At 44.1% G+C, this 27,750-nt stretch overlaps 1 protein-coding gene across 3 annotated transcripts in view; it reads left to right on the forward strand.

Annotated features, from left to right (window-relative positions):
- The first annotated feature begins 990 nt into the window (after nt 1–990).
- The window catches only part of ido1 (indoleamine 2,3-dioxygenase 1), a 49,781-nt gene continuing 23,021 nt past the window's right edge, over nt 991–27,750 (forward strand). The window contains exons 1-8 of one of the 3 annotated variants that reach the window (XM_063056915.1): nt 991–1,204; nt 2,132–2,227; nt 3,324–3,443; nt 4,543–4,661; nt 13,071–13,085; nt 17,132–17,231; nt 22,001–22,118; nt 22,653–22,704. In XM_063056915.1, the coding sequence (XP_062912985.1) occupies nt 1,106–1,204; nt 2,132–2,227; nt 3,324–3,443; nt 4,543–4,661; nt 13,071–13,085; nt 17,132–17,231; nt 22,001–22,118; nt 22,653–22,704 (719 nt within the window). In that variant the 5' untranslated portion in view covers nt 991–1,105. Of the gene's footprint in view, nt 1,205–1,315; nt 1,487–2,131; nt 2,228–3,323; nt 3,444–4,542; nt 4,662–13,070; nt 13,086–17,131; nt 17,232–22,000; nt 22,119–22,652; nt 22,705–27,750 lie in introns of those variants that run through there. The other 2 variants (XM_063056917.1, XM_063056916.1) reach the window with 2 other exon arrangements.

The raw sequence follows: 27,750 nt of genomic DNA on the forward strand, positions 1-27,750 counted from the left end.
AGCAATCTATTATAATCACAAAATAATTCTGAGGAAGCAGTATCTTTGGAAAAAATTATTATCCCGTGTTGTATGTATCATCTGCGGCTTTTTTCATTTAAGAAGCAGTGGCTGTTATTTTACCTGGAGTCTTCACATGAGCTGCTAACTCTGGCAGCATTCTTTGTGTTCTTCAATCCAAAAGGGCAGATTACTCAGTCTCAGGCTGACGCTTTTGCAAAGCTGGAGCAGAGATCGCCAAAGACCACATCTTAGTCTCCCACGCATCCCAAATTTGACACTGCACCGGACCTGTCACCACAACTCGGCAGTCCACTCCAGCAAAATCTCTGCTTGCTCTGCAAAATTCCACTCCCCAACCCAACCCCCATCATTTATGGACCAATGCAAGTGAACTTTGCATACTTTCATCAGTACAAAAATGATGTGAGAATTATTGTCCAAGATTGTTCTGGTTGAACATTATGGCATTGAGAAATGGCTTCCTCCAACTCTACTTTCTTATGTAAACACGAGGAATTCTGCAGATGCTGGAAATTCTAACAACACACATCAAATTTGCTGGTGAACGCAGCAGGCCAGGCAGCATCTCTAGGGAGAGGTACAGTCGACGTTTCGGGCCGAGACCGATGAAGGGTCTCGGCCCGAAACGCCGCCTCTACTTTCTTATGTCTTTTGCCTTACTCATCTGCTCATCTCTAGTCACCCAGACAGGATACAGCAGCAGATTTGCACCTTCTTTGGATCCAACTCACCTTATCTCTATTCTCCTATCTTGCCAATTGTATTATTTATTCTATCTTGGAACAAGTAAACATCACTTGGTCTCCCCTGATGCACCCTCACAGTAAATTTTACATTCCAGCCAGCTAGTTCAGAAATTTGAGATAGCCAATGAAATTAATTGGACACTCAAAAACCCCATTTAAACCAACCAGCTGTGGGACCGAAGTCCAATGTTCAGCTTGCACTATATCTGTTTCCCTCCTCTGCCTGATGACAGTTCTCAGCCTTAGGTAAAACACATTTGGAAGCAATTGTTGCAGTTCATCCTTGACAGAGAAGTAAATTTCACTCTAGCATCATTAATATTTCTCATTGAGCAATGGACAAGGGAGAGAATAACACATCAGATGGAGAGTACTTAAACGTGGACAAGTTTCATGTCTCCAAAGAGTATGGATTTATTTTACCAGAGCCTTTGGTATGTAATCACTTTTTCTACTGGTATTGTATAAATGCTTAATTCTATTGCATTACTTTCCTTGAGTGTAGTTGTAACGCCCGTGAACAATATTAATATATTTCTGTCTTTCAAAAAGAGTTTCAGGGATTGAGCCCGTGGGGAAAGTTGAGGGGAATTTGCCTCCTCAAGTTTGGAAATAATGATTTATCTTGCATTAATGTGGAGCTGAGCATGGAGACAAGCTGGTCACTCCCAGAACCAGTGACCAATCTTCTCTCACCATTAAATGAAGCTCTAATTGTGAGTGAAGCATCCTTCATTATTAGCATGGCTTTAGATCCAGGACTTACGATGCTGCAAATCTTTTGTTTTTAATTTTATCCCCAGCATTTTTGCAATCATTTATCCTTGTTTGAATCTGCCATTACTAAATATTCTGCAATAAGGATCTCTGGGTGCTAAAGTGTTGCCTCATTTTTACTTGCATGTCATAAAGCAATGTTTAGTTATTTTAATTTGACTGCACACTTGTCCTTTCCTGTATCTGTTAGTTGCAATTTGGGGAGCAGTGTTATTCCATTTTCTTCCCTTTCTATTTGAGGTTTTTGATCTCTTATCTTGTATAAACCACCCAGAAACAGAATCACACTCTTTATTTGCTGGACGAATTTGAGTTTTCAGAAACAAAGTGGAGAAAAATGGAAAGTTGTCACTTGTTAAAGTCAAATGGCCTTCCTCAGGAAACAAAGCTCCTCCAATGCAGGGAATGCGACAGGAATTTAATAAATCTTATTTACGTTAGGTTAATATCTGGAACATTAAACTCCATTTATCTTGACATCAAGAAATACAATTTAGCTTTACAATCACAAATAGTTTCCTCACCCAAGTTTTGCACGGTTTATATGTGGCTCAGAGAGTGAATAGTTTATTTCTTCTTACCAGTATGAACTCCCGAAATTCTACCAGCCGTGGATGGATATTGCGAACAATTTGCCTCAGTTGATTGAACTTCAGCAACTTCGTCATGAAGTGAATAAAGTAGGTACTTCATTCATCCTCTATTCCTGATCTAATGAAGAAAATGTGTACTTATATCAAGTCGCCAAATAAAGTTTATGTATGTAGCACGTCAGGGGGCTACTGACCAAGGCAGAAGGCAAGGCAATGTTAATTAAAAAACACCCCACAGATTAGTTTCTGCAATGCTCTCTGAGGATGCTGAGAGATGACAGTGCAGGCTATAGAAAACCATCTTATTCCTGAACCCAAGAATCAGAATCAGGTTTATTATCACTGTCATGTGTTGTGAAATGCGTTGTTTTGTGGCAGCAGTACAGTGCAAGAACATAAAAAATTACTACAAGTTACAATAAAAAATGTAACAAATAAATAGTGCAAAAAAGAGGAATAGTGTTCATGAGTTTATGGACTGTTTAGAAATAAGAGGGCAGAGGGGAAGAAGCTGTTCCTAAAATAATAAGTGTGGGTCGACAAGCTCCTGTACCTCCTCCCTGAGGGTAGAAATAAGAAGAGGGCACGTTGATGTTTTGGGCCAAGAGTCTGCCTGGTCTGCTGAGTTCCTCAAGCATTTTGTGCGTGTCGCCTTGGATTGCCAGCATCTGCAGATTTTCTCTTGTTGTGAGAAGAGGGCATGTCCTGAATTATGAGAGTCCATTATGTATACATTTGTATAGTTTATGTTAAATTTTCCTTCTTCTGAAGGTGGTGTGTCTCTAATGCTATGTGTGTGTAGTGCTGCTCGAAGTTTTTCACTGGACCTGTGCCTACATGGCCTGGTGCCAATGGCAGAAACCTTTGACTTTGACTTTGAAATTAAGAGCAGACTCATCCTGAAGAATCAACCTGGAAAAAGAGAAAAGGACCAAATGAGGGGGACCTTGGATTAAATATCTCGAACGATAGATGTGTGAATTCCAATACCAAGACGTATTTTAATCAGAGGGTAGTAGATGGGATGCTGGGGTGATGGTGGAAGTGAATGTAATGGGAGTATTAGATAGTCAAATGGATATGCAGGGAATAGAGGTGTAGTTTAGTTCAGTACAACACAAACATCATGGGCCAAAGGGCCTTTTCCTGCACTGTTCTATCTCCTATACCATCTTTTTTGCAGATGGAGCTTCTGGACACACATCTACTCATTGGGCATAAACAGCTGCGGTTGGCGCACCTGGCCTTGAGCTTCATTACGATGGGCTACGTGTGGCAGGAGGGAGAGAAAAACTGTGCAAAGGTTTGAAAGCTCGTCTTGTGTCATTGACTCCTGTTTTGCAAGCACTTGGCACTGAGACCATTTCACAACTGGTTGGAGCTTCCGATGTTGTTGCTGCTTGTGGAACTGAGGCACTGTGTAAATGTTGTAAAAATGGATTGGACGTTTGTTTTGCATTGCAGTGATACATCGTCAGGTACAAGATGATAAGAGACAGGTTGAGTGGATGGCCGGAGACTATTCCCCTGATGGAAATGGCTAATGCGAGGGGACATAATTTTAATGAGATTGGAGGAAAGTATCAGGGGATGTCAGGGGTAGGTTTTCTACACAGAGTGTGGTGGGTGTGTAGAATGCCCTGCCAGGGGCAGTGGTGAAGGCAGATAATTTAGGGACATTTAAGAAACTCTTAATTAGGCACATGGATGAGAGAAAAATAGAGGCCAAGTAGGAGGGAAGGGTTAGATTGATCATAAAATAGGTTAAAAATTCGGTACAACTTCATGGGCCAAAGGGCCTTACTGTGCTGTACTGTTCTATGTTTACAAAACTGCATGGCTATTTTTACCTCTGTAAATAGAACAGGATTGAAAACATTTGTCCGTCAGCTGGTTGAAGACCAACTGGCAAAAGAAAAACTGAACATGGCTAATAATGAAGGATTTTTCCTTAAAAACCCCAGAACGTATGCATACATGAAGCAAATGATAATGTTAAATGCTGTTGCTCATCTCACAGAATCACACGTGTTATAAAAACTACACTTACTGTTTTTAAAGGTATATAAACCTTTGTTGAGAGAAAGATGCAGTAGTTGGGAAGAGTGACCTAAGTGGGGTTTTAAGCAGGTTCTGAAAAGAAGAGAAGGTGTACGGGGTTAGAGAGGGATATTCTTGAGTCTGGGTCCGAGGATGTTGGAAGCTGAAAGTCGACTTAAAAGGAGTAACATGTAACAAGCTGGAAGAAGCTAGTGAGTCAAATAGCATCCTCCACGGAGGTTGTTTGACCCAATCAGGTCTTCCTGCAGGTTGCTCCAGTTTCCAGCATCCAGGCTGCTCGTGTGGTCTCCATGGTAACGAGTTGACTCTCGCTTTCTTTGTGGCTTGGTACATTCTATCAGGTGCTGCCCAAGAACCTTGTGGTGCCCTTTTGCAAAGTATCTGAAATCATCGGACTGCCACCAATCTTAGTTCACGCTGACTGTGTTTTATCAAATTGGAAGAAAAAGGATCCCAACAGGTAAGAACTTTGGCCTCATTCTTCTGGATTGTGATAAAGAGAAAGTGTGCAAGGTAAGTGGGTGTAGTTACTGTTGTCGTAATGTTCCACCTCCCCTTGTCCTTCTCAGCCAATGGCTGTTGAGAATACTCAAACCTCCAACTTTAGTTGCTTATTTTGCACCACCTGACTGGATGGAAGACATCAAGTGGGTATTTTATCCCTCAAGAGCAGGCCTGTTTCCCCACTCCACCTGCAGCTTGCTCCCAATGCCCCGCTTCTTCCTTGGCCCAACATTCCCCAAGGAATGGTGAAGCCTCAGCTGGCAAGTCCAAGGCCCGGCCCCCAAACAGCCCCATTGGCTCTTGGAGTCTCACGGCTGGTTAAAGGCCTTTGAACTACTGATGCACCTTCAATTACTCCAAAAGGCAGGTAGAAAATACTGAAAGGCTTTTATTAGCAGTAAAATGTGACCTCCATCATGCTGAGTATCTGCCCTGGACTGAGAGGAGGAGCAATGGCGCAATCGTTTTTATTCAGGGGTCTGTGGGAGGAGCCACGGGGCAGTCAGCAGAGGGGCGTGTCCAGACAGGTAACCCAGTTACAACATATAAATATGGTTTACCACAACTACTGTCCCTAGTTCCACTCTCCCCTCCTCCACCTGCCTATCATCCCCCTCACCTGGATCCACCTATCACCTCCCAACCTCAGTTGTTATTTCCATTCCCACCTCCACCATCTGCCTATTAACCCTCCTTACCCAGATTCACATATTCTCTGCCTGCTCTGGCTCCAACTCTTTACACTGGCTATTTCCCATCTATCTTTCAGTCCAGGTGAAGGCTCTCGACCCAAAACGTTGACTGTCCATTTCCATAGAAGTTGCCTGACCCACTGAGTTCCCTCAGCATTCTTGGGGTGTTACTCCATATTCCAGCCCCTGCAGTCTCCTGCGTCTCCACTTTTTAAAAAAATAATGTTTAGTGTTTCCACATAAGTGAAACACACTGCACTATGTACTCCAGTTATCTCTGGCGTAATGCTGAGCATATCAAAGGAGCAAAGAACATAAGACAAGCAGGAAAAGGTTTGGCCGCTCATGTCTGATCTGCTATTTAATTAATTAAATCTTGGGTAATCTTTTACCTGAGTGTCACTTTCCTGCAGTAACCCTGTATCACTCAATTCCCTGAATATCTAGAAAAATACCAACATCTGCCTTGAACATAATCAGCAATTCCACTGCCTACTGGGGTAGAGAGTTCCAATTCTCTTTTACCTAGTTCATATCTTCTCATCTCTGCACTGAATGGCTGATCCCTCATTTTCTCCCTGTGACCCCTGGACCTAGACAATCCAGGCCTTGGAAACCTTGGACCTGCCCTGTTAGAAGTCTGTCTATTTCAATATCACCTCCCATTCTGCTAAAGACCAGACAGTGCAGGCTCGGATTATTTTTCTCTCCTGTTGGACAAATGAATTTCCACTTCTCTCCCTCTGTTGTAAGCATATCTTTCCTTAGGTAGGGAGACCAGGCCCTGACTAATACTCCAGAAGAACCGTCACCAGGTCCCTTATTTGAAGTCTCAGCAGGGGCCAGTATAATTGGAGCAAGATGCTTCTAACTGTGAACTGAATTTGTCTTGCAACAAATGCCAACATACTGTGTGTTTTTCCTAAGCTGTTTTCTTGAGCACCTTCATCACTCTAGGCCTATGCTTCAGTTTCTGGGAGGTTTACTGTGCCTTCTTCTGTGAATTCAAATGCTGTTTAATTTCTCTGTCATTCTTTTCTTCATCATAATTTCTCCTGTCTCTGTCTGTAGGGGCCCTTATTAACCCAAGCTAATGTTTCCTTGTTACGTATCCAAGGTAAATGTTACAGTCACTTTTACAGTTCTTGTCAGACTACCCTTGCATCCTCTCCATTTCCATATCAATTCCCCTTGCTGTTTAGTGAACTGTGAAGATTTCACAGTCTTTTCACCGTGTTTCTTTTTGGGGTGTCACGGTAGTGTCGCAGCTGGCGCGACACTATTACAGCTTAGAGTTCAATTCCGGCGCCCTCTGTAAGAAAGTTTATATGTCCTTCCCACGTGTGCATGGATATCCTCTGGGTGATCCAGTTGCCTCCCACAGGCCAAAAACGTACTGTTTAGTGGGCGAACAGGTCATTGTAAATTGTCCTGTGATTAGGCTAGGGTTAAATTGGTGATCTGCTGAGCTGCATGGCTCGTTGGGTGAAAATGGCACATTCTGTGCCATATCTCTAAATAAAAAAATAAAATAAAACTTTTACTTTGATATCACATACTATGCATCATAATACAAATTAATTTTAATATAATTTATCATTCAAAATTCTAAAATAATATTTATACAATGTACATCATATCTTGATATGACTATACTCTTGATATCCATAACCATTGAATATTTCCCCCCTAAACACTGTCTATTATTTATAATTTCTGTTCCATTTACTAAAGGGGAGATTTTGCTGTCATTCCCTTTCATATAGGTTCCCATTCCACCTTCACCAACCCAGACCACATTGCCTTGTTTGTTTTACTCAGATTTAAGACTGGTCAAAATCACTATCAGATTTTTTTAAGACCTTTATAATATAATTACCATTTCCAAAGCCAGCTGAACTACCAGACGGTCAACAAATCCTTTTTCATTACACATATTACTTCTACATCAGCCTGTTCCCAATTGGTTCCTCAGAAGATAATCTTACCCAATCTCTTTATTCATTCTTCACAACATTACAGTTCTTCTGGTTTGTTGTAGATTGAAATCCCCTGTGATTAGTGTATTATCCTCGTTACATGCATCTTATCTTCCTGAGTTGCACTACCTCTACAGCTTTTGGTCATATAGACAGCTCCCACTTCTGTTCTCTGTCCTTTTCCTCTTTTGATTTCCAAACAAGCTGATTCGGTCCTTGATTTGCTGAGTGAATGCCCTTTCTCTCTGCTGCCTTTCTCCCATATTCTTCAACACCATGTCTGCTTCAGCTCTTTTACCACTCTGCCTGTCTCTTCTAAAGGTTGAAGTCCTCTAGCGCTCTTTACTTCCCATCCTACGTTATGTTGTGACCATATCTCTGAAATGGCTATTAGACTGCATCCACCTATTTCTTATTGTGCTAACAATTTACCTGTTCTGTAACAGATTAAGATCTTTAATAGTCTTTGTACCGTATTCCTTGTTCTGACTCTGATTGAAGGTACATTCTTACACTGCTCTGTCCCTTCCAGGTAGATTCTGATTAGCAGTCGCTGAATTACAGCACTGCAACCTTGCTTTGTCATTCCTCATTAACTCCCAAAATTCCTTTTCACCAAAAGCCTTCCTCACTATCTACTTTCGTGCCCTAGTTACAACTGCCTTCTATCTGCTGCGGCACAGGCCCCAGTTCTATTCTAGTGAAGTCCGTCCCTATGGAACCGATGCATTATTCCCCAGTGCTGATGCTAGTCCTCTATGGTTTCAAATCAGATCAGACTCTTCAATAAACGCCTTATGTGCTCAAAGGTGAACTTCCTACCTTGTCTTGGCCCTTGTACTTTCTTTGTGTAAATGCACTGAACTTTCTTTGTAACCGCTACACCATCTTCTACATTCTGTTTGTTTTACTACCTTGAGGTACCTATAATCTGAGTAACGGCATGCAAACAAATTCTTTTCACTGTTTCTCAGTACATGCGACTATAATAAACCAATACCAGCCTATTTTTCCCCACATTAATGATGGCAAAGATGATCCCTCTGTCTCGAAGGGCAACAGACTGTGGCACTGGAGTGACATCTCCACAGCACGAGCCTGGGCAGAAGGTATGGGGATGCCCAGTTGTCAAGATCCTCTTCTTGGCCTCACCAGTGTAGTCCAAAGGAGAGCTTATGAAGCAATACGTTTGGCACCAGCTTGGCTGCAGGATCTGCCAGGAGGATGTTCAATGACATCCAGCCGCTTTAGGGGCTCCACTCCGGATTTGCTGTCTGGGTTTACTCCCGTAGCCTTCGTCTCTCTCAAGGCTGCCCTCATGGCGGTGGGGCTATTTACCCATAGCTGGGGATCTGGTTCACGAGCACCAGGGCCTGTCCACACGCCGATGGGCCTGTGTGCTACGTGTGCAGGGGCCAGACCTCCTCCCCCTCCTCTGTAGTTCAGCCTGAGTCCAAAGGGTGTACGGTTTTCATGTGTCGCCAACAAGGAGGGACTACGTGAGGCTTGCTGTTGGAGAGGCTATGTACTGGCAGGGAGAGACTTACACACTCAGCTCTCCTTTTCATGAGACTGCTAGCCAGCGGTGGAAGCAGGAAACCAGAATGACAAGCATTACCCACTACACTACCACACTAGATGTGTCACAACCATTTGACACACTTCCACATCAATATTTAAGCCACAAGTCACAGAATACAGAGTGCAGAACAGTAGAGCAAAGGAACAAACTCTTTGGTCCAAAATGTTGGCGCTATGCTAATTAAACTAGTAATTAAACACCAGTTAAGGTTGTCCCTTTTCCTGACACAAGTCCATTTTCCTCTGTTCTCTGCTTGTTCACATGCCTATCCAAGAACCTCTTAAACACCCCTATTCTATTTGCCTTCACTGCCCCGTTGACAACTCTGATCTTATTGATCCCATGCCAAATTGCATACAGCTTGGGTAGAAATCTGTACCCTGTTACCTTTGTAGTTCCGATTTAAAAAAAAGGTTGGGCCCTGGCTGCTCCAGTTCCTTGGCTGAGCCTTCATCTTTACCCAATCAATGTATTTGTGTCCAAGTACAAAGGAGACCAGAGACTAGGATAGGATTGAACAAAGAATTTTTATTTTGGATTGGTTTGTAGAGAACACAGGCCAGGACTCAAGAATCACTGCACACAGGGTATGTAAGCTCAAACATGAGCAAGGATGAGAAATTGGATGGAACTTCAATAGACAAACAGAACCAGGCACAGGCGGACTGATAACTAAAACAAGACACAGGTGAAAACAACTGGCTAATAATCAGAGGAGAAGGAGCATTGGAGCCTGGGGGACCCTGGCACCCGAGGTGGTCTGATCAAGGCATGACAAAATCTCTGATGATCCAAATGAAGCTCTGATGAAGTTGCAGAACCTGGGCCTCTGTACCTCCCTCTGCAACTGGATCCTCAGCTTCCTAACCAGAAGACCACAGACTGTGTGGGTTGGTGATAATATCTCCTCCTCGCTGATGATCAAGACTGGCACACCTCAGGGGTGCGTGATTAGCCCACTGCTCTACTCTCTGTATACCCATGACTGTGTGGCTAGGCATAGCTCAAATACCATCTATAAATCTGTGGTGGATACAACCATTGTTGGTAGAATCTCAGGTGGTGATGAGAGGGCATACAGGAGTGAGATATGCCAACTAGTGGAGTGGTGCCATAGCAACAACCTGGCACTCAACGTCAGTAAGACAAAAGAGCTGATTGTGGACTTCAGGAAGGGTAGGCTGAAGGAACACATACCAATCCTCATAGAGGGGTCAGAAGTGGAGAAAATGAGCAGTTTCAAGTTCCTGCGTATCAAGATCTCTGAGGATCTAACCTGGTCCCAACATATCAATGCAGTTATAAAGAAGGCAAGACAGCAGCTGTACTTTATTGGGAGTTTGAAAAGATTTGGTATGTCAACAAATACACTCAGAAACTTCTATAGATGTACCATAGAGGGCATTCTGACAGGCTGCATCACTGTTTGGTATGGGGGCGGGGGCTACTGCACAGGACTGAAAGAAGCTGCGGAGGGTTGTAAACTTAGTCAGCTCCATCTTGGGTGCTTGCTGACAAAGTACCCAGGAGATCTTCAAGGAGCAGTAATTTCCGTAATTTCCATTATTAAGGACCTCCAGCCCCCAGGGCGTGCCTTTTTTCACTGTTACCATCAGGTAGGAGGAACAGAAGCCTGAAGGCACACACTCAGCGATTCAGGAACAGCTTCTTCCCCTCTGCCATCCGATTCCTAAATGGACATTGAACCCTTGGACACTACCTCACTTTTTAAATATATAATGTTTCTGTTTTTTGCATGATTTTTAATCTATTCAATATATGTATACTGTATAAAGTGTACTGAATAAGACACTTGCGCTGTTATTATTTTCTTCTATATTATGTATTGCATTGAACTGCTGCTAAGTTAAACAAATTTCACGTCACATGCCGGTGATAATAAACCTGATTCTGATCCTGATTCACTATCGGACCACTCAGAGTTCCTGGTGGTTCCCCATCTGACTTCGAAGGTAATGTTTGCCACATTCCCTTCCAACTCCCTGTGCACCAGGTTCCTGCATTCCCCTTCTCATTCATCAGGCCTTGGTTCCCACTAACCCTTTGGACTTATCAGAGTCCTGTTTCTCGTGCTCTCTTTAATCTTACTGGCCTCAAATGTGTCACAGTGCTGTGTAATATCTTTTAAAAAAGTGAATTAGTATCAAATTACATAAAATAACATCCAATATTCTGGAAGATGTACTAATTCAGTGTGACCTAAGTCGCAGGTTTGCCAGATGATTGTAGTTTTACTTAACTACAGTTGCAACACATTAGCAGCTTTAAGCATTTCAAGACATGTCTGCAATTTAATCAACAGACCTAATTGGTCCTTATCTCCCCAGTCCTTTGCTCACCAAATTCCTTACTCTGTGGACATTCCATTCACAGGACACGCGCTAAAATCACACTGTGCTTTTAGTTACTGCTTTTACTGTTATCAACATCTTGTGTGATCAGAATTAATCAGTTCTAGCTGGTTACTTTGGTTCCTGAGAGGTTAAAGACTACTTTTCATGACTGTAAATTGAAGCTACAGAATTTAACAGAGAAGATAAAAACTAAACACAATCCAAACAAAATTCGAAGCACTGTCCTTGCTCACTAAACTGGCCTCTTTAACTCATGAAGTCAGTGCCTCTTATTGCCTCCTTAGTTCCCCTGTGCTTTTCACTGTGTCTGAGCGCACATGACAATAGACCAATGCCAAATGCCAGTTCACAGGATTGTAGAGATATACTGTGCAGAAACAGGCCATTCAGCCCACTGAGACCATGCTGATCCTCAACTCCCATTCACACTATTCCTAACCTGGCCCTATTTTATTCTCCCTGTTACATTTGCATCGACACCCCAAAAGTTCTCCCAAACACACACACTCACTAGGGGCAACGTAAAGTTGTCAATTAACTTAACAACTTGCAACTTTTTGTGTTGTGGGAGTAAACCAGAGCATCAGGGGATGAAACCCATGGGGTCTCAGGAAGAACATGCAAATTCCACACAGAACCCATCCGAGGTCAGGGCCAAACCCAAGTCCCTGGCACTGAGAAGCAATAACTCTACCTGCTGCACACTGCATCACCCGAAATGTGATCATAGAATAGTACAGCACAGTACAGGCCCTTCAGCCCACATTGTTGTGCCGACCCTCAAACCCTGCCTCCCATTTAAGCCCCCACCTTAGATTCCTCCATATACCTGTCTAGTAGTCTCTTAAACTTCACTAGTGTATCTGACTCCACCACTGACTCAGGCAGTGCATTCCATGCAACAACCACTCTCTGAGTAAAAAACCTTCCTCTAATATCCCCCTTGAACTTCCCACCCCCTACCTTAAAGCCATGTCCTCTTGTATTGAGCGGTAGTGCCCTGGGGAAGAGGCGCTGGCTATCCACTCTATCTATTCCTCTTAATATCTTGTACACCTCTATCATGTCTCCTCTCATCCTCCTTCTCTCCAAAGAATAAAGCCCTCGCTCCCTTAATCTCTGATCGTAATGCATACTCTGTAAACTAGGCAGCATCCTGGTAAATCTCCTCTGTACCCTTTCCAATGCTTCCACATCCTTCATATAGTGAGGCGACCAGAACTGCACACAGTACTCCAAGGAATTTTCATGGAATTTGGAATGGAATTCAATCATGGAATTTTCCGACCCCCTTTTAACAGGCAGGTAATCCATTTTAATACCCTCCACTGCCCGAGTGTGAAGGAAATTCTCAGCATGTTTCATCCGGAAACAAGTTATAACAAAGGGAAAATGCCAGCACGCAGCATTCTCTGTTCATTATAGCTCATCTGTTTTATCCCCTGGATCTCAAGACAAAGCTCTCACTGGTCCCCCTTATTGTTTTACTGAGATTGCTTGGGAAGGAAGTAACTGGAACACAAGGCTAAGCTTGTCCATCCCATGTCCTATGTTCCTCTGGTGCCCAGTGTCCAGTCATTGCTTTAACAAGAAATACATATTAATTGTGGTTACCATTTTCATGATGGATTTTCAGGTGAAATTAGTGTGCACTCAGAAGCTGGTTAATTTTCCTTACATGCAGAATTGTGGAAAATGCTAATTATTTGTTCATTTCTTTCTGCTGAATCTTTTCAGGGGCATGGAGTTAAGGTAAGCACTGAGGCTCTTAGTTCTTCTCCTCATTATGATTTTTTTTGTACTTAGAATTGTATCAGGTTGGGCGGGTGATGCAGTCTGCAAATGAGCTGTGTGCAACCTTCTGCCTTTTCCTGCGGCTATGTGAAAATAAGTCAAAAAATGTCCTTCGACAGGGATAATGAGAAATTGAAGCACAGAGTGGTCCTCGTAAGGTCAAAGGGCAATGATATTACTTCACTTATAATTCTAATTATATGGAAGAAGGCTATTTGGGCCACTGAGTCCGTGCTAGCTCCCAGTGCAGCAATTCCATTGACCCAATTTACCCCTTATCCCTAACAACGTTTTCTCTCTCATGCACATATGCCCATCAGTTTCCCTTTGATTCTTCTCAGCATTAATGTTTACTATATTAGAGACATTTTCAGCTGTAGTCGATACAGCTTTGGTTGGTGGTAGTTAAGGCTTCAAGGGATCAGAGATTTGACAGCTATGGAGAAAGGCCCTGATGTACAATTGCCATTTTATTCTCCCAAATTCTCATCAATTGCACCCCCCCCCCCCAAATTTTACCATCCATCTGTGACAGGGGCAATTTGCAGTGAGCAATTAATCTACCATCCTGCTCTGATATGTGAGTGGAATTCCCAGAGGAAGCCCATACAGTCACAGGAAGAGCTTGCAAACTCCACATAGACAGCCAGGAGGAAATCTGCAGATGCTGGAAATCCAAGCAACACACACACAAAATGCTGGAGGAACTCAGCAGGCCAGGCAGCATCTGTAGAAAAGAGCAAACTGTCGACGTCTCGGGCCGAGACCCTTCATCCACGTAGACAGCGCCGGGGTCATGGGTCATGGCAGCAATGGTACCAGCACCACCATGGCACTGGCCCAGGTACTGAGCAAGTACTTGCTGGCCAAAATGGGCTCTGGTTTAGCTTCCATCGCAGCTGTTGCTTCACACCATGGGAGGTAGAGACAGACCAATAGCCCTGGACAGGTACTTTGTCAATGTGGGGAAGGCATCTTCTCCACTGCCTCTGCAAGAAATGTGAGCCAGACCCTGACCACAATCTGTACGAATTAGTTCTTTTTTCCTCAACACTTTGACCCTAAATCCTGTAGAAACTACATTTCCATTTACATTAATCAGCTCATGATTGAATGGCGGAGCAGACTCACTGGGCTGAATGGCCTACTTCTGCTCCTATATTTTATGGTCTTATGGTCTTACGTCTTATTTACTGACCTCTCCTGCTGAGGGAAGCATATCTTTCTTGTCCTCTTGGAATTTGAAACACCTCAATTAAATCCCACCTCATTCTGTTGCAAAGAAAGCACCCTGTGTCTAAATAGTCTCTCCTGATATCCATAACTCACCAGCCCTGGCAACATTCCCATAGGTCTCCTCTCCATCTCCGTCGCCATCTCAGAATGGTCATAGAGCTGTAGCTGTGGCCTAACTTGTGTGTTTTGTTCTGTTCCTATATGACTCTGCACTGTGCCCAATGAAGGTAAATGTCCCATGTACTTCTTAACCTGTCCCGCTCCACTCAGTTGTCCATTGACCTGTGGCCTTGGACACTCCCTCCCTCAGCTAATGCCTGCTAGATACAAAACCCATGACCAGATGCTTCACCATAGTGTCAGTGACCAGGGCAGCAGATCAGATCACCAGCATCCTGAATTGCCCCGGCTGTGTCCACAACCTGGCCGGCTCACACCCTTGTACATGACAAGATACAAGGTTGTGGTGTGCGGAGAAAGGAATGACATGGATGTGTACTTACACCACTTTCAGCTCTTCTGTTAGAAGAGGTTTTAACTTGAGGGCTGGTAGGAGGACGAGAGGAGAGGATATTGTTATTGGTAGTTTCAGCCTTACTCCCTGCAACAGCCATTGCAGTCATGCCCATCACCGTATGCTGAGTGGGGTTGGGAGATATATGGGACCTAACAGTCTCCTGGTAATCGAGCCCTCCTGCCTCCAGTCCTGAGCCATTTTGTCCGAGAAGGGAAAGGGAGATGTGACAGTGGGAGAAAGGTCACCTAATGTGCTTGGGAAATGCACTCATGAGAAATGTTTGGGAGCAAGGCTGACTGGCGAGTCCAACCTGAAAAATGTGGCATTACTAAGCGTGATTAATAGTCTATATAAATGTCAAATCCAAGTCCCAGTTAATGCTTTCTTTGCAACAGAATGAGGTGGGATTTAATTGAGGTGTTCCAAATTCCAAGAGGACAAGAAAGGTATGCTTCCCTCAGCAGGAGAGGTCAGTAAATAAGATGCAAGACCATAAGACCATAAAATATAGGAGCAGAAGTAGGCCATTTGGCCCATTGAGTCTGCTCCGCCATGGAATTGGCCCTTCCAGCCCTTCGAGGCACACACCTATTCAACCCTAGCCCAATCACCAAACAACTTGCAGCGATCTATTAACCTACCAACCAGTACGTCTTTGGACCGCGAGAGGAAACCCACACAGTCACGGGGAGAACGTACAAACTCCTCGCAGTCAGCGGCAGGAATTGAGCCCCAGTTGCTGGTACTGTGAAGCGTTGCGCTAACCGTTACGTTATTTCTTGAACCAGCCGGTGCGACCCTAATTACATTCTAGCAACAAAATGACAAATTTGATCATTTGATAGGGGCTATTGTTCTATTTATGTTCTTTCTCATACAAAATTGTGTATAATTTATGTTATCTGTTACTATGTGCCTGTGATCCTGCAAGTAAGTTTTTCATTGCAGCTGTGCATACGGGTATTTGTGCACATGACAATAACTCAACTTTGACTCGGAGCAGAGTCTGAGGTAAGTGGTACGGTTGCCAGGAATTGGCACAGACCAGTTGCCCTTAATGACTCGTCTGAGGTCATTAAACAACTTCTTGCTTTCCAACTAAGTCCAGGGCATTGACTATCTTCTCAGTTCATGTCATAAGACCTCCTGCCACATTGAGTACACTGGTGTCTCTCCAGCTGCGCACCTCTGCTTCTTCTGTATAAGCTGCTCTGCAGTGTTCTTGTATGTAAGAAACTGTTGGTCCAATGTTAATGTGATTTCATCCAAGGAAAATTGTCCCATCTCTTCACACAAATGTAAGAAACATAGAAAATAGGTGCAGGGGTAGGCCATTCAGCCCTTTGAGCCTGCACCGCCATTCAGTATGATCATGGCTGATCATCCAACTCAGAACCCTGTACCAGCCTTCCCTCCATACCCCCGATCCCTTTAGCCACAAGGGCCATATCTAACTCCCTCTTAAATATAGCCAATGAACTGGCCTCAACTGTTTCCTGTGGCAGAGAATTCCACAGATTCACCACTCTCTGTGTGAAGAAGTTTTTCCTAATCTCGGGCCTAAAAGGCTTCCCCTTTATCCTCAAACTGTGACCCCTCGTTCTGGACTTCCCCAACATCGGGAACAATCTTCCTGCATCTAGCCTGTCCAATCCCTTTAGGATTTTATACGTTTCAATCAGATCCCCCCTTAATCTTCTAAATTCCAACGAGTATAAGCCTAGTTCATCCAGTCTTTCATCATATGAAAGTCCTGCCATTCCAGGAACCAATCTGGTGAACCTTCTTTGTACTCCCTCTATGGCAAGGATGTCTTTCCTCAGATTAAGGGACCAAAACTGCACACAATACTCCAGGTGTGGTCTCACCAAGGCCTTGTACAACTGCAGTAGTACCTCCCTGCTCCTGTACTCGAATCCTCTCGCTAGCATACCATTCGCCTTTTTCACCGCCTGCTGTACCCACATGCCCACTTTCAATGACTGGTGTATAATGACACCCAGGTCTCGTTGCACCTCACCTTTTCCTAATCGACCACCATTCAGATAATAATCTGTTTTCCTGTTTTTGCCACCAAAGTGGATAACTTCACATTTATCCACATTAAATTGCATCTGCCATGAATTTGCCCACTCGCCTAACCTATAAGGTTGCTTTCAAGAAAGTAACCAGACTAAAATTGGTTTATTTTGACAAAAAAACATGTGCTGGTATTTTGTATGACCACTAGGTGGTAATACATTTCTTCCAGAAATTTGGACACAATCTTCACATTGCCTGGAGGAAGCAGCTTGAAGGGATTCTTTCTGGTGACATTACAGGTGGAATTGGCAGCTGTACAAGGCATCAAGGTATGCGAAGGGTCACATATCTGAAGGGGTAAGGGTGAATTGCATGATCTAAGTGAATTGTTTGCTTTTATTAATATTGTTACGTATCCAAAGTCCACTGTTTTAGAAGGCAAACATTTGGTAACAGCATTTACGCATTTTCAGAAAGGCAGTCGAATCCAATACCTGTATCTCCTATTTCTATTGTGTGCAATTTATTTAATGACGCAGTCTTTATGAAGTTTTAAAATCTAGTTCATTGCTTCATGTTCACTGAGATCTTTAACCTTTCCCTTCAGCAGTGTGTGGTACCCACCTGGTTCAAGCAGTTTTAATTATACTAGTGCCCAAGAAGAGTGTGGTGACTTGCCTGAGTGTGCTTACAGCCACTGTAATGAAGTGTTTTGAGAGGCCAGTGATGAATTATATCAACTCTTGCCTGAGAAGCAATTTGATCTGCTCCAATTTGCCTGTCAGAGCAACGGGTCCACAGCAGATGCTATCTCATTGGCTCTTTACCCTATCCCGGAACATCTGGACAGCAAAGATGTATACATCAGGATGCTCCTTATTGACTACAGCTTGGCATTCAATACTATCGTCCCCCTAAAACTAATCAATAGGCTCCAAGTTCTTGGTTTCAGTAACTCCTTGTGCAGTTGGATTTTGGATATCCTCACTTGCAGATACCGGTCAGTTTGAATTGACATCATCTCCTCCATGATCTCCATCAGCTCGGGTGCAGCCATGCCCTGCTCACTTTACACTCGTGATTGTGTGGCTAAGCACATCTCCAATGCCACATTCAAATGTACTCATGATCCCACTGTCCTAGGCTGAATCAAAGGTGGTGATGAATCAGCATAGAGGAGGGAGGTTGAAAGTCTGGCTGAGTGATGTCATAACAACAGCCTCTCACTCTCTGTCAGCAAGACCAAGGAGCTGATTGTAGACTTCAGGAGAAGGAAACCAGAGGTACATGAGCTAGTCCTCATAGGAGGATCAGAGGTGGAGAGGGTCAACAACATCAAATTTGGTGTTATTATTTCAGAGGACCTGTCCTGGGCCCAGCAAATTACAAAGAAAGTAAGGCAGCACCTCTACTTCCTTTGGAGTTTGAGGAGATACGGCATGACACCTAAAATTGACAAACTTCTATAGATGTGTATTGGAGAGTGTATTGACTGGCTGGATCACAGATTGGTGTGGAAGCACCAACGCCCTTGAATGGAAAATCCTACAAAAAGTACTGGATACAGCCCATCCATCATGGGTAAGGCCCAAGTCCCAACCACTGAGCACATCTACACGAAACGTTGTCGCAGGAAAGCAGCACCCATCATTAGGGATTCCCACCAACCAGACATGCTCTCTTCACGCTGCTGCCATCAGGAAGAAGGTACAAAAGCCTCAGGACTCACGCCACCAGGTTTAGGAATAGTTACTACCCCTCAACCATCAGTCTCTTGAACAAAGGAGATAACATCATTCAACTTCACTTGCCCCATCATTGAAATGTTCCCACAGCCAATGGACTCACTTTCAAGGGCTCTTCATTTCATGCTCTCGATATTTATTGCCTATTTATCTATCTATCTATCTATTTATTTATTTATGTTTCTTCTTTTGCATTTTCACGGTTTGTTGTCTTCTACACTGGTTGAACGCTCAAGTTGGGTGGTCTTTTATTGACTGTTATAGTTATTATTCTATAGATTTGTTAAGTATGCCCACAAGAAAGTGAATCTCGGGGTTGTATATAGTGACATATAATGTACTTTGATAATAGTATTTACTTGCAGTAATAACTAACCATTGCAGTCACTTGTCGAGCACAGGTGAATGACCTGACTGAACAATAGCTTTTATGTTATTATCAGTGGAAAACAAGCTGTTTACAGATTGAGCCATTTAGCTCAATATTCTGAGGTTTAATTTTACCCTTAGAGTGGTATGCCTTCCTCATGTGACCTGCATAAATTTATACTTCTCCCTCAGAGCCCCGAACTCCTTGATTGATGTCTCCATGTAGCTGCTATTGACTGTCCCTCAGCCCCACCCCTCCCTGCACATTACACCTCGATTTAGTTTCCTCCTTGTAGGAGGCTGCCTCTTCTCTGCACAGCATCATGGAGGAACTCAGATGAATAGAAGCCACACCTCACTACAGTGTGAAGGTCACTTCAGCCGACAGTTAGCTTTAGGGCTAAACCTGCATCTTCAGGGTGGGAGTCCTTGCACCGACTGTTCAGTATGACTGTTAGAACCTTTCCGGTTCTCCTCTGAGCACACTCTCTTCCTGAAGTTGCAGTACCCCGTCTCTTTCCTTGGTCCTCTTCTTCACTTGCTGCAGGCACTGTATATAATGACTGGACTTCAGCTCCCCTGTTCTGAGCCGCAGTACCTTACCCAGGCTCAGTCTATTCCTAGATAGTTCTGAAACAGAAATATAAGACCTTTAAAAGAGCTTAAAATGTGCAGATGCAGGTGTTTGGTCTTTGACTTTGAGTGATGCCATTTTTTGTTAATTATTTTATTTAGAGATACAGCAAGGAACAGGCCCTTTCGTCCCAACGAGGGGCGCTGCCCAGCAACCCATATTTAACCCTAGCCTAGCCAAAGTATAACCTGGAACACACATAAAAGTTGCTGGTAAACACAGCAGGCCAGGCAGCATCTCTAGGAAGAGACTTCTCAAACTTCCGCTAATGCCCCACCTCCCTTTCGTACCCCATCCGTTATTTATTTATATACACACATTCTTTTTCTCTCTCTCCTTTTTCTCCCTCTGTCCCTCTCACTATACCCCTTGCCCATCCTCTGGGCTTTCCCCCCCTCCCCCTTTTCTTTCTCCCTAGGCCTCCTGTCCCATGATCCTCTCATATCCCTTTTGCCTATCACCTGTCCAGCTCTTGGCTCCATCCCTCCCCCTCCTGTCTTCTCCTATCATTTCGGATCTCCCCCTCCCCCTCCCACTTTCAAATCTCTTACGAGCTCTTTTTTCAGTTAGTCCTGACGAAGGATCTCGGCCCGAAACGTCGACTGTACCTCTTCCTAGAGATGCTGCCTGGCCTGCTGCGTTCACCAGCAACTTTGATGTGTGTTGCTTGAAATTCCAGCATCTGCAGATTTCCTCGTGTTTGCATCTCTAGGAAGAGGTACAGTCGACGTTTCGGGCCGAGACCCTTCGTCAGGACTAACTGAAAGAAGAGCTAGTAAGAGATTTGAAAGTGGGAGGGGGAGGGGGAGATCCGAAATGATAGGAGAAGACAGGAGGGGGAGGGATGGAGCCAAGAGCTGGACAGTTGATCAGCAAAAGGCATATGAGATCATGGGACAGGAGGCCAAGGGAGAAAGAAAGGGGGAAAGGGGAAGCCCAGAGGATGGACAAGGAGTATAGTGAGAGGGACAGAGGGAGAAAAAGGAGAGAGAGAAAAAGAATGTGTGTACAGTATATAAATAAATAACGGATGGGGTATGAGGGGGAGGTGGGGCATTAATGGAAGTTAGAGAAGTCAATGTTCATGCCATCAGGTTGGAGGCTACCCAGACGGAATATAAGGTGTTGTTCCTTCAACCTGAGTGCGGCTTCATTTTTACAGTAGAGGAGGCCGTGGATAGACATGTCAGAATGGGAATGGGATGTGGAATTAAAATGTGTGGCCACTGGGAGATCCTGCTTTCTCTGGCGGACAGAGCGTAGGACAGAGCAGTATAACCTACCTACTAACCACCATGTCTTTGGACTGTGCGAGGAAAATGGTGTAGCCAGACGAACCCACACCCACGTGGGAAGAACTACAAGCTCCTTACAGACAGCACCAAGAATTAAACTCCAAACTCTGACGCCGGAACAGCTACGCTACGGAGGCACCCTATGTTCTCTGTGAAAGTATTTGGGATCCCAGCCATGCTTGCTGTTTTCTGTTCTGTGTATCCTAAAATGTATTGTGTGGATTCCCAAAGCAATTCACCTCAACTTAAAGAACTAATTGACGATCATAACCTAGCAGTCTAACAGTTCCAGTCAGGATTATTAGAGCCATCCTGTCAATTGTGATGGGAACAGATCCATTTCCGGACAGATCAAATGTTGTTTTGAGATCGTTTATTACATCCTGAACTGAAACTTTATTTAACGTCAGCAGATGAGTTTCAGAAATGGGAATGGCATCAGGTGGGTGGGTGGGTGTTAGGGAGGGAGGGAGGGAGGAAAGGGACTTGTTTCGCCGTTGTTTTTTCGCCTGTTGGGCTCTGTCTTGCTGTAGTTTGTATTGTCCTGCCGAGCGTTGTCAACGTGCTATGTTGGTGCTGGAATATGTGGCGGCACTGCCGAGCTGCTCTGGCACACCCGTAGGTTGTGTTGGCTGTTAACGGAAAACAACGCATTTCACCGTATGATTCCGAGTCTGAGGAATTAGACGCAATGAAAGCATGGCAAAGTGCCGGGATAGCATATTAAAATTGTCAGTTCTCACCTCACCCATGCTATGAGGAGCAACTTGCGAGCTATATTCAGGGTGGCACAGTGCTGCTTCAGAGAGTAACGCTGCTACAGAAACCTAGATTCAATCCTAACCCCTGGCGCTGTCCGTGTGATGCTTGGACATTCTCCCCGATTCCTTCTGGTGCACTGATTTCTACCCCCCAACACCACACACACATCCAAAGAGGTGGATAGGTTGAAAGTTCAAAGTAAATTTATTATCATAATGTGTATATGTCACCATGACATCAAAGGAAATTTATTTGCATACCTAATGCAAGTGCTCCTCCTCCTCATTGGCCAGGCTATTGCCACAGCAACTGAAGCGGTTTGGAAGCATGAGGATGATTCCATTAAAAGTGCTTTGCAAGATGTGGCTGCATCGATCAGAAAGATGAACCAGGCCTTCAGGAAGATGGATGGTAAGTGTCGGCACACTTTTACTGATACTGTCGGGTCCTTTGCTGACTGACCACCCTCTCGGCATCTTCTCCGAACGAATTAAACCGTGTTACTTCACCAAACTGTGTGAAATACCAGAAAGGTGGATGGTTGATGGGTAGGAATATTGGGAATAGTCCTGGAACTCCCCTCCAGCAGCACTGGAACATGCAGTAATCAGAGTACCTTCACCAGAAGGAATGCATTAGTCGTAAAGTTATAGAGCTCACGATCAAAACAGGCCCTTCGGCCCAACCTGTCTGTGCCAACCGTGTTAGTCCCATCTCCTTGCATTTGGCCCATTATCCCTCTAAACCTTTCCAACCCGTAGACCCGTCCAAATGCTTTCCAAATGTCGTAATTGTACCCGTATTTGCAACTCATTATGAAATAATCTGTCTTGGTGCCTGACGACCACTGGCCAGACCCCAGCCTAAGATTTACCTTCACGGACTGGCCCATTTTCCTCTCCTGTACAATGCTTTAATTGAAGAAGGATCTGTTTCTCTCCACAGAGCATGTCGACCCTGTTGTATTTTATGGAATCATTCGCATCTTTCTGTCTGGGTATGTAGTCACTATTAAAACTCTTTTCTATTTTGTAGAATTATGTACAACTTTCAATGAATTAGCTGCCCATGTATTATGTTAATTTTATCCCCTAAACTCTTAATCCCAGTTGGCCCAAAACCTTTTCCTTTGAATAACCATCTATTTTTAAGGCTGTCATAGTCTTCAAGGTACTTTTAATGCAATAATGCATCCAACAGCTGCAGAATTTTCTATGTAATGACACTAGCCTGGTTAACTAGTCTTGCAGACATACTCAGTGGCCACTTTATTAGATACATCTATACAACTATTGGTCGATGCAAATATCTAATCAGCCAGTCACCTGGCAGCAACTGTCAGGTGCATAAAAGCATGCAGACATGGTCAAGAGGTTCAGCCGCTGTTCAGACCAATCATAAGAATCGGGAAGGAATGTGATCTAAGTGACTTTGACCATGGAATGATTGTTGGTGCCAGACGGGGTGGTTTGAGTATCTCAGAAACTGCTGATCTCCTGGGATTTTCATGCACAACAGTCTCTGGAGTTTACAGAGAATGGTGCGAGAAAACAAAAGCATCCAGTGAGCGGCAGCTCTGTGGGTGAAGATGCCTTGTTAATGAGCGAGGTCAGAGGAGAATGGCCAGACTGGTTCAAGTTGACAGGAAGGTGCCAGTAGCTCAAATAACCGTACGTTACAGCAGTGGTGTGCAGAGGATCCTTTCTGAACCCCCAACATGTCAAACCTTGAAGCGGATGGGCTAAGGCAACAGAAGACCACTGCCATACACTCATTTGCCACATTATTTAGGTACCTAATGTAGTGTATGCCCGATGAATCAATATAATTCTCCCTGCTTTGTTATTTCACTTCCACAATATTACGAACCACCAGTAAGATGGCAGAATAAATAAAGTGTGTGGCTCTAGTTGTCACACTATAAGGACAATGTGATTGTGCTGAAGAGAGTGCAGAGGAGATTCACCAGGACGTTGCCTGAATTTGGAGGACTTTGGTTATCAGAGGGATTGGAGTGACTGGGCTTGTTTCCCCTCTGTGAAGGGGTGATCTGATAGAAGTACATGAGAAGAAGACAGGCACCCATAGGGGTTGATGGCCAAACCCTTTTCCCCATGGTAGGGGTATTAAAAGCAGGAGCGCAGAGGGATAAAATGAAAGGAAGGAATCCTCAAGGGGATATGAGGAGATTTTTTTATACAGAGTGTAGCTGATATCCTGAAAACACTGGCAGAGTTGGTAGAGGGATCAGATACAATTTGGGGGATATTTAGATAGACACGTAAATAGGCAAGGCACAGAAGGATACTGTCCTAACGAAGGCAAATGGGATTAGCCTTCGTTATAAAGACAGCATGGATGAGTTGGGCTAAAGGGCCTGTTTCTGTGCTGTATAACTCCATGGCTCCAGGAAATTGAATAAAGTCCCTGTAATAATACAAAGGTTGCTGGAAATATTCAGCCGTTCAGGCAGCGACTGTGGAGAGAGAAATAGATTAATGCTACAGGGCAATGTGATTCAAATGATGTGAAACCTGAACTTCCTTTCTTTCTCCTTTTGGAGCCCTCCTAGCACTCTCTCTGCAGATTTTCAGCAGTTGCAGTCGTTTGCATTTGTAGTAGCACTCATTTCCCAGTGCTCCAACATTTCTTAAAGCCTCATGCTGTGTTAGGGAACATCTTCACCAAACCACACATTGATCAAAGCAGCCACACAGCCCAACATTAAATCACCCTGCTGCTTAGAGTGCGCCAACTGTGGTCACAGGAAAAATAGTGAAAATCTTTGCCACCATTCACAGATTGTGGTTGGTCTGTATTACAAAAGCCAGTGAAAGAACAAAGTTAAATCAGTGGATTAGTAATCCAGAGGCTTGAACCAACAATCTAGAGATCAAATCCAAATTAACTAAATTTGATTTAACTAAAGTTAAATTCAGTTAATTTAGTAGCATTCAATCTTTATGTGAACTAGAATCAGGAAGAGTGATGATTACATTGCTGGATTATCACTTCTCAAGTGAACTAGAATCAGGGGCAGTGGTAATGACATTGTTAGATTAGCACTTCAGGTTCGGAGGAGGGAATCGATCTCCCTTACCTGGTCTAGCCTGCGTGTGACTCCACACCCTGCAGTACATCTGACTCTGAAATGGCCTGGTGCTCAATTGCAGGTTTACCACCAGTATGTCAATCCCAAAATACCTTGATTGTCCTTCTGAAGGTCAGCTCAGATCTGTGGTGTTCCTTGTGTTGGACGTGTTTAATTTGTACATCCTCCAGGGGCTGCTGGGGCTCTTGGAACATCAATCATGGAACAGTACAACGCAGGGACACGGTGCACAATTTCGTGCCAAACTAGTGCAGTTAGTAAATGAATGCTCAACTAACTAATCCCTTCTGCCAGTACATTTCCTGTATATTTATGTGTGTATCTATGAGCCTCTTGAATATATATTTGCCTCCACTACCACTTTTGACAGCTCATACCAGGCACCCACTAATCTCTGTGTATAAAAAAACTTGCGCCAGACATCCCCTTTGAACTTAGCCCCCGTCATCTAAAATACATGCTGTCTAGTACCAGGCGTTTCGTAGAAACTTAGAAAACCTACAGCACAATACAGGCCCTTCGGCCCACAAAGCTGTGCCGAACATTTCCTTACCTCAGGAATTACCTAGGGTTACCCATAACCCTCTATTTTTCTAAACTTCATGTACCTATCCGGGAGTCTCTTAAAAGACCCTATCTATTTCTGCCTCCACCACCGTCGCTGGCAGCCCATTCCACACACTCACCACTCAAAATCTGTCCCCTCTTGTGCTAGCCATTTCAGCCCTGGGAAAAAGCCTCTGTTGTATATGGTTATATTGCAGGTCGGTGGGACTAGGTGAGAGTAAGCGTTCGGCATGGACTAGAAGGGCCGAGATGGCCTGTTTCCGTGCTGTGATTGTTATATGGTTATATGATCTACAAGATCAATGCCTCTCATCATCTTTTACACCTCTATCATGTCATCTCTCATCCTCCGTTGCTCCAAGGAGCAAAAGCAAAGTTCACTCAGCCTATTATCATAAGGCATGCTCTCCAATCCAGGCAACATCCTTGTATATCTCCTCTGCACCTTTTTTATGGTTTCCACATCCTTCCTGTACTGAGGCAACCAGAATTGAGCACAGAACTCCAAGTGCGGTCTGACCAGGATCCTATGTAGCTGCAATATCCCTCTTGGCTCCTAAGCTCAATCCCATGATTGATGAAGGTCAATGCACCGTATATGCTTTCTTAACCACAGAGTCAACCTGCGCAGCAGCTTTGAGTATCCTGTGGACTCAGTCCCCAAGATCCCTCTGATCCTCCACACTGCCAAGAGTCTTACCATTAATACTATATTCTGCCATCATATTTGACCTACCAAAATGAACCACCTCACACTCCATCTGCCACTTTTCAGCCCAGTTTTGCATCCTATCAATGTCCCTCTATAACCTTTGACAGCCCTCCACACTATCCAAAACACCCCCAACCTTTGTGTCATCAGCAAATTTACTAACCCATCCCTCCACTTCCTCATCCAGGTCATTTATAAAAATCACGAAGAGTAGGGGTCCCAGAACAGATCCCTGAGCACACCACTGGTAACCGACCTCCATGCAGAATATGACCCGTCTACAACCACTCTTTGCCTTCTGTGGGCAAGCCAGTTCTGAATCTACGAAGCAATGACCCCTGGATCCCATGCCTCCTTACTTTCTCAATCAGCCTTGCATGGGGTACCTTATCAAATGCCTTGCTGAAATCCATATACACTACATCTACTGCTCTACCTCCATCAAAGTGTTTAGTCACACCCTCAAAAAATTTGATCAGGCTCATAAAGCACGATCTGCCTTTGACAAAGCCATGCCAATTATTTCTAATCATATTATGCCTCTCTAAATGCTCATAAATCCTGCCTCTCAGGATCTTTTCCATCAACTTACCAACCACTTAAGTAAGACTCACTGGTCTATAATTTCCTGAGCTACCTCTACTCCCTTTCTTGAATAATGGAACAACATCTGCAATCCTCCAGTCCTCTGCAACCTCTCCTGTCCCCATTGATGATGCAAAGATCATTGCTAGAGGCTCAGCAATCTCCTCCCTCGCCTACCACAGTAGCCTGGAGTACATTCCATCCAGTCCCAGTGACTTATCCAACTTGATGCTTTCTAAAACCTCCAGCACATCCTGTTTCTTAATATCTATATGCTCAAGCTTTTCAGTCACTGTAAGTCATCCCTACAATCGCCAAGATCCTTTTCCGTAGTGAATACTGAAGCTAAGTACTCATTAAGCACCTCTGCTGTCTCCTCCGCTTCCATACACACTTTTCTACTGTCACACTTGATTGTCTCACATCTTATAGAAACATAGAAACATAGAAAATAGGTGCAGGAGTAGGCCATTCGGCCCTTCGAGCCTGCACCGCCATTTATTATGATCATGGCTGATCATCCAACTCAGAACCCAGCCTTCCCTCCATACCCCCTGACCCCTGTAGCCACAAGGGCCATATCTAACTTCCTTTTAAACATAGCTAATGAACTGGCCTCAACAGTTTGCTGTGGCAGAGAATTCCACAGATTCACCACTCTCTGTGTGAAGAAGTTTTTCCTAACCTCGGTCCTAAAAGGCTTCCCCTCTATCCTCAAACTGTGACCCCTCGTTCTAGACCTCCCCAACATCGGGAACAATCTTCCTGCATCTAGCCTGTCCAATCCCTTTAGGATCTTATACGTTTCAATCAGATCCCCCCTCAATCTTCTAAATTCCAACGAGTACAAGCCCAGTTCATCCAGTCTTTCTTCATATGAAAGACCTGCCATCCCAGGAATCAATCTGGTGAACCTTCTTTGTACTCCCTCTATGGCAAAGATGTCTTTCCTCAGATTAGGGGACCAAAACTGCACACAATACTCCAGGTGTGGTCTCACCAAGGCCTTGTACAACTGCAGTAGTACCTCCCTGCTCCTGTACTCGAATCCTCTCGCTATAAATGCC

This window comes from Mobula hypostoma, chromosome 8 (genome assembly GCF_963921235.1).
Source record: "Mobula hypostoma chromosome 8, sMobHyp1.1, whole genome shotgun sequence".
Taxonomy (NCBI): Eukaryota; Metazoa; Chordata; class Chondrichthyes; order Myliobatiformes; family Myliobatidae; genus Mobula; species Mobula hypostoma.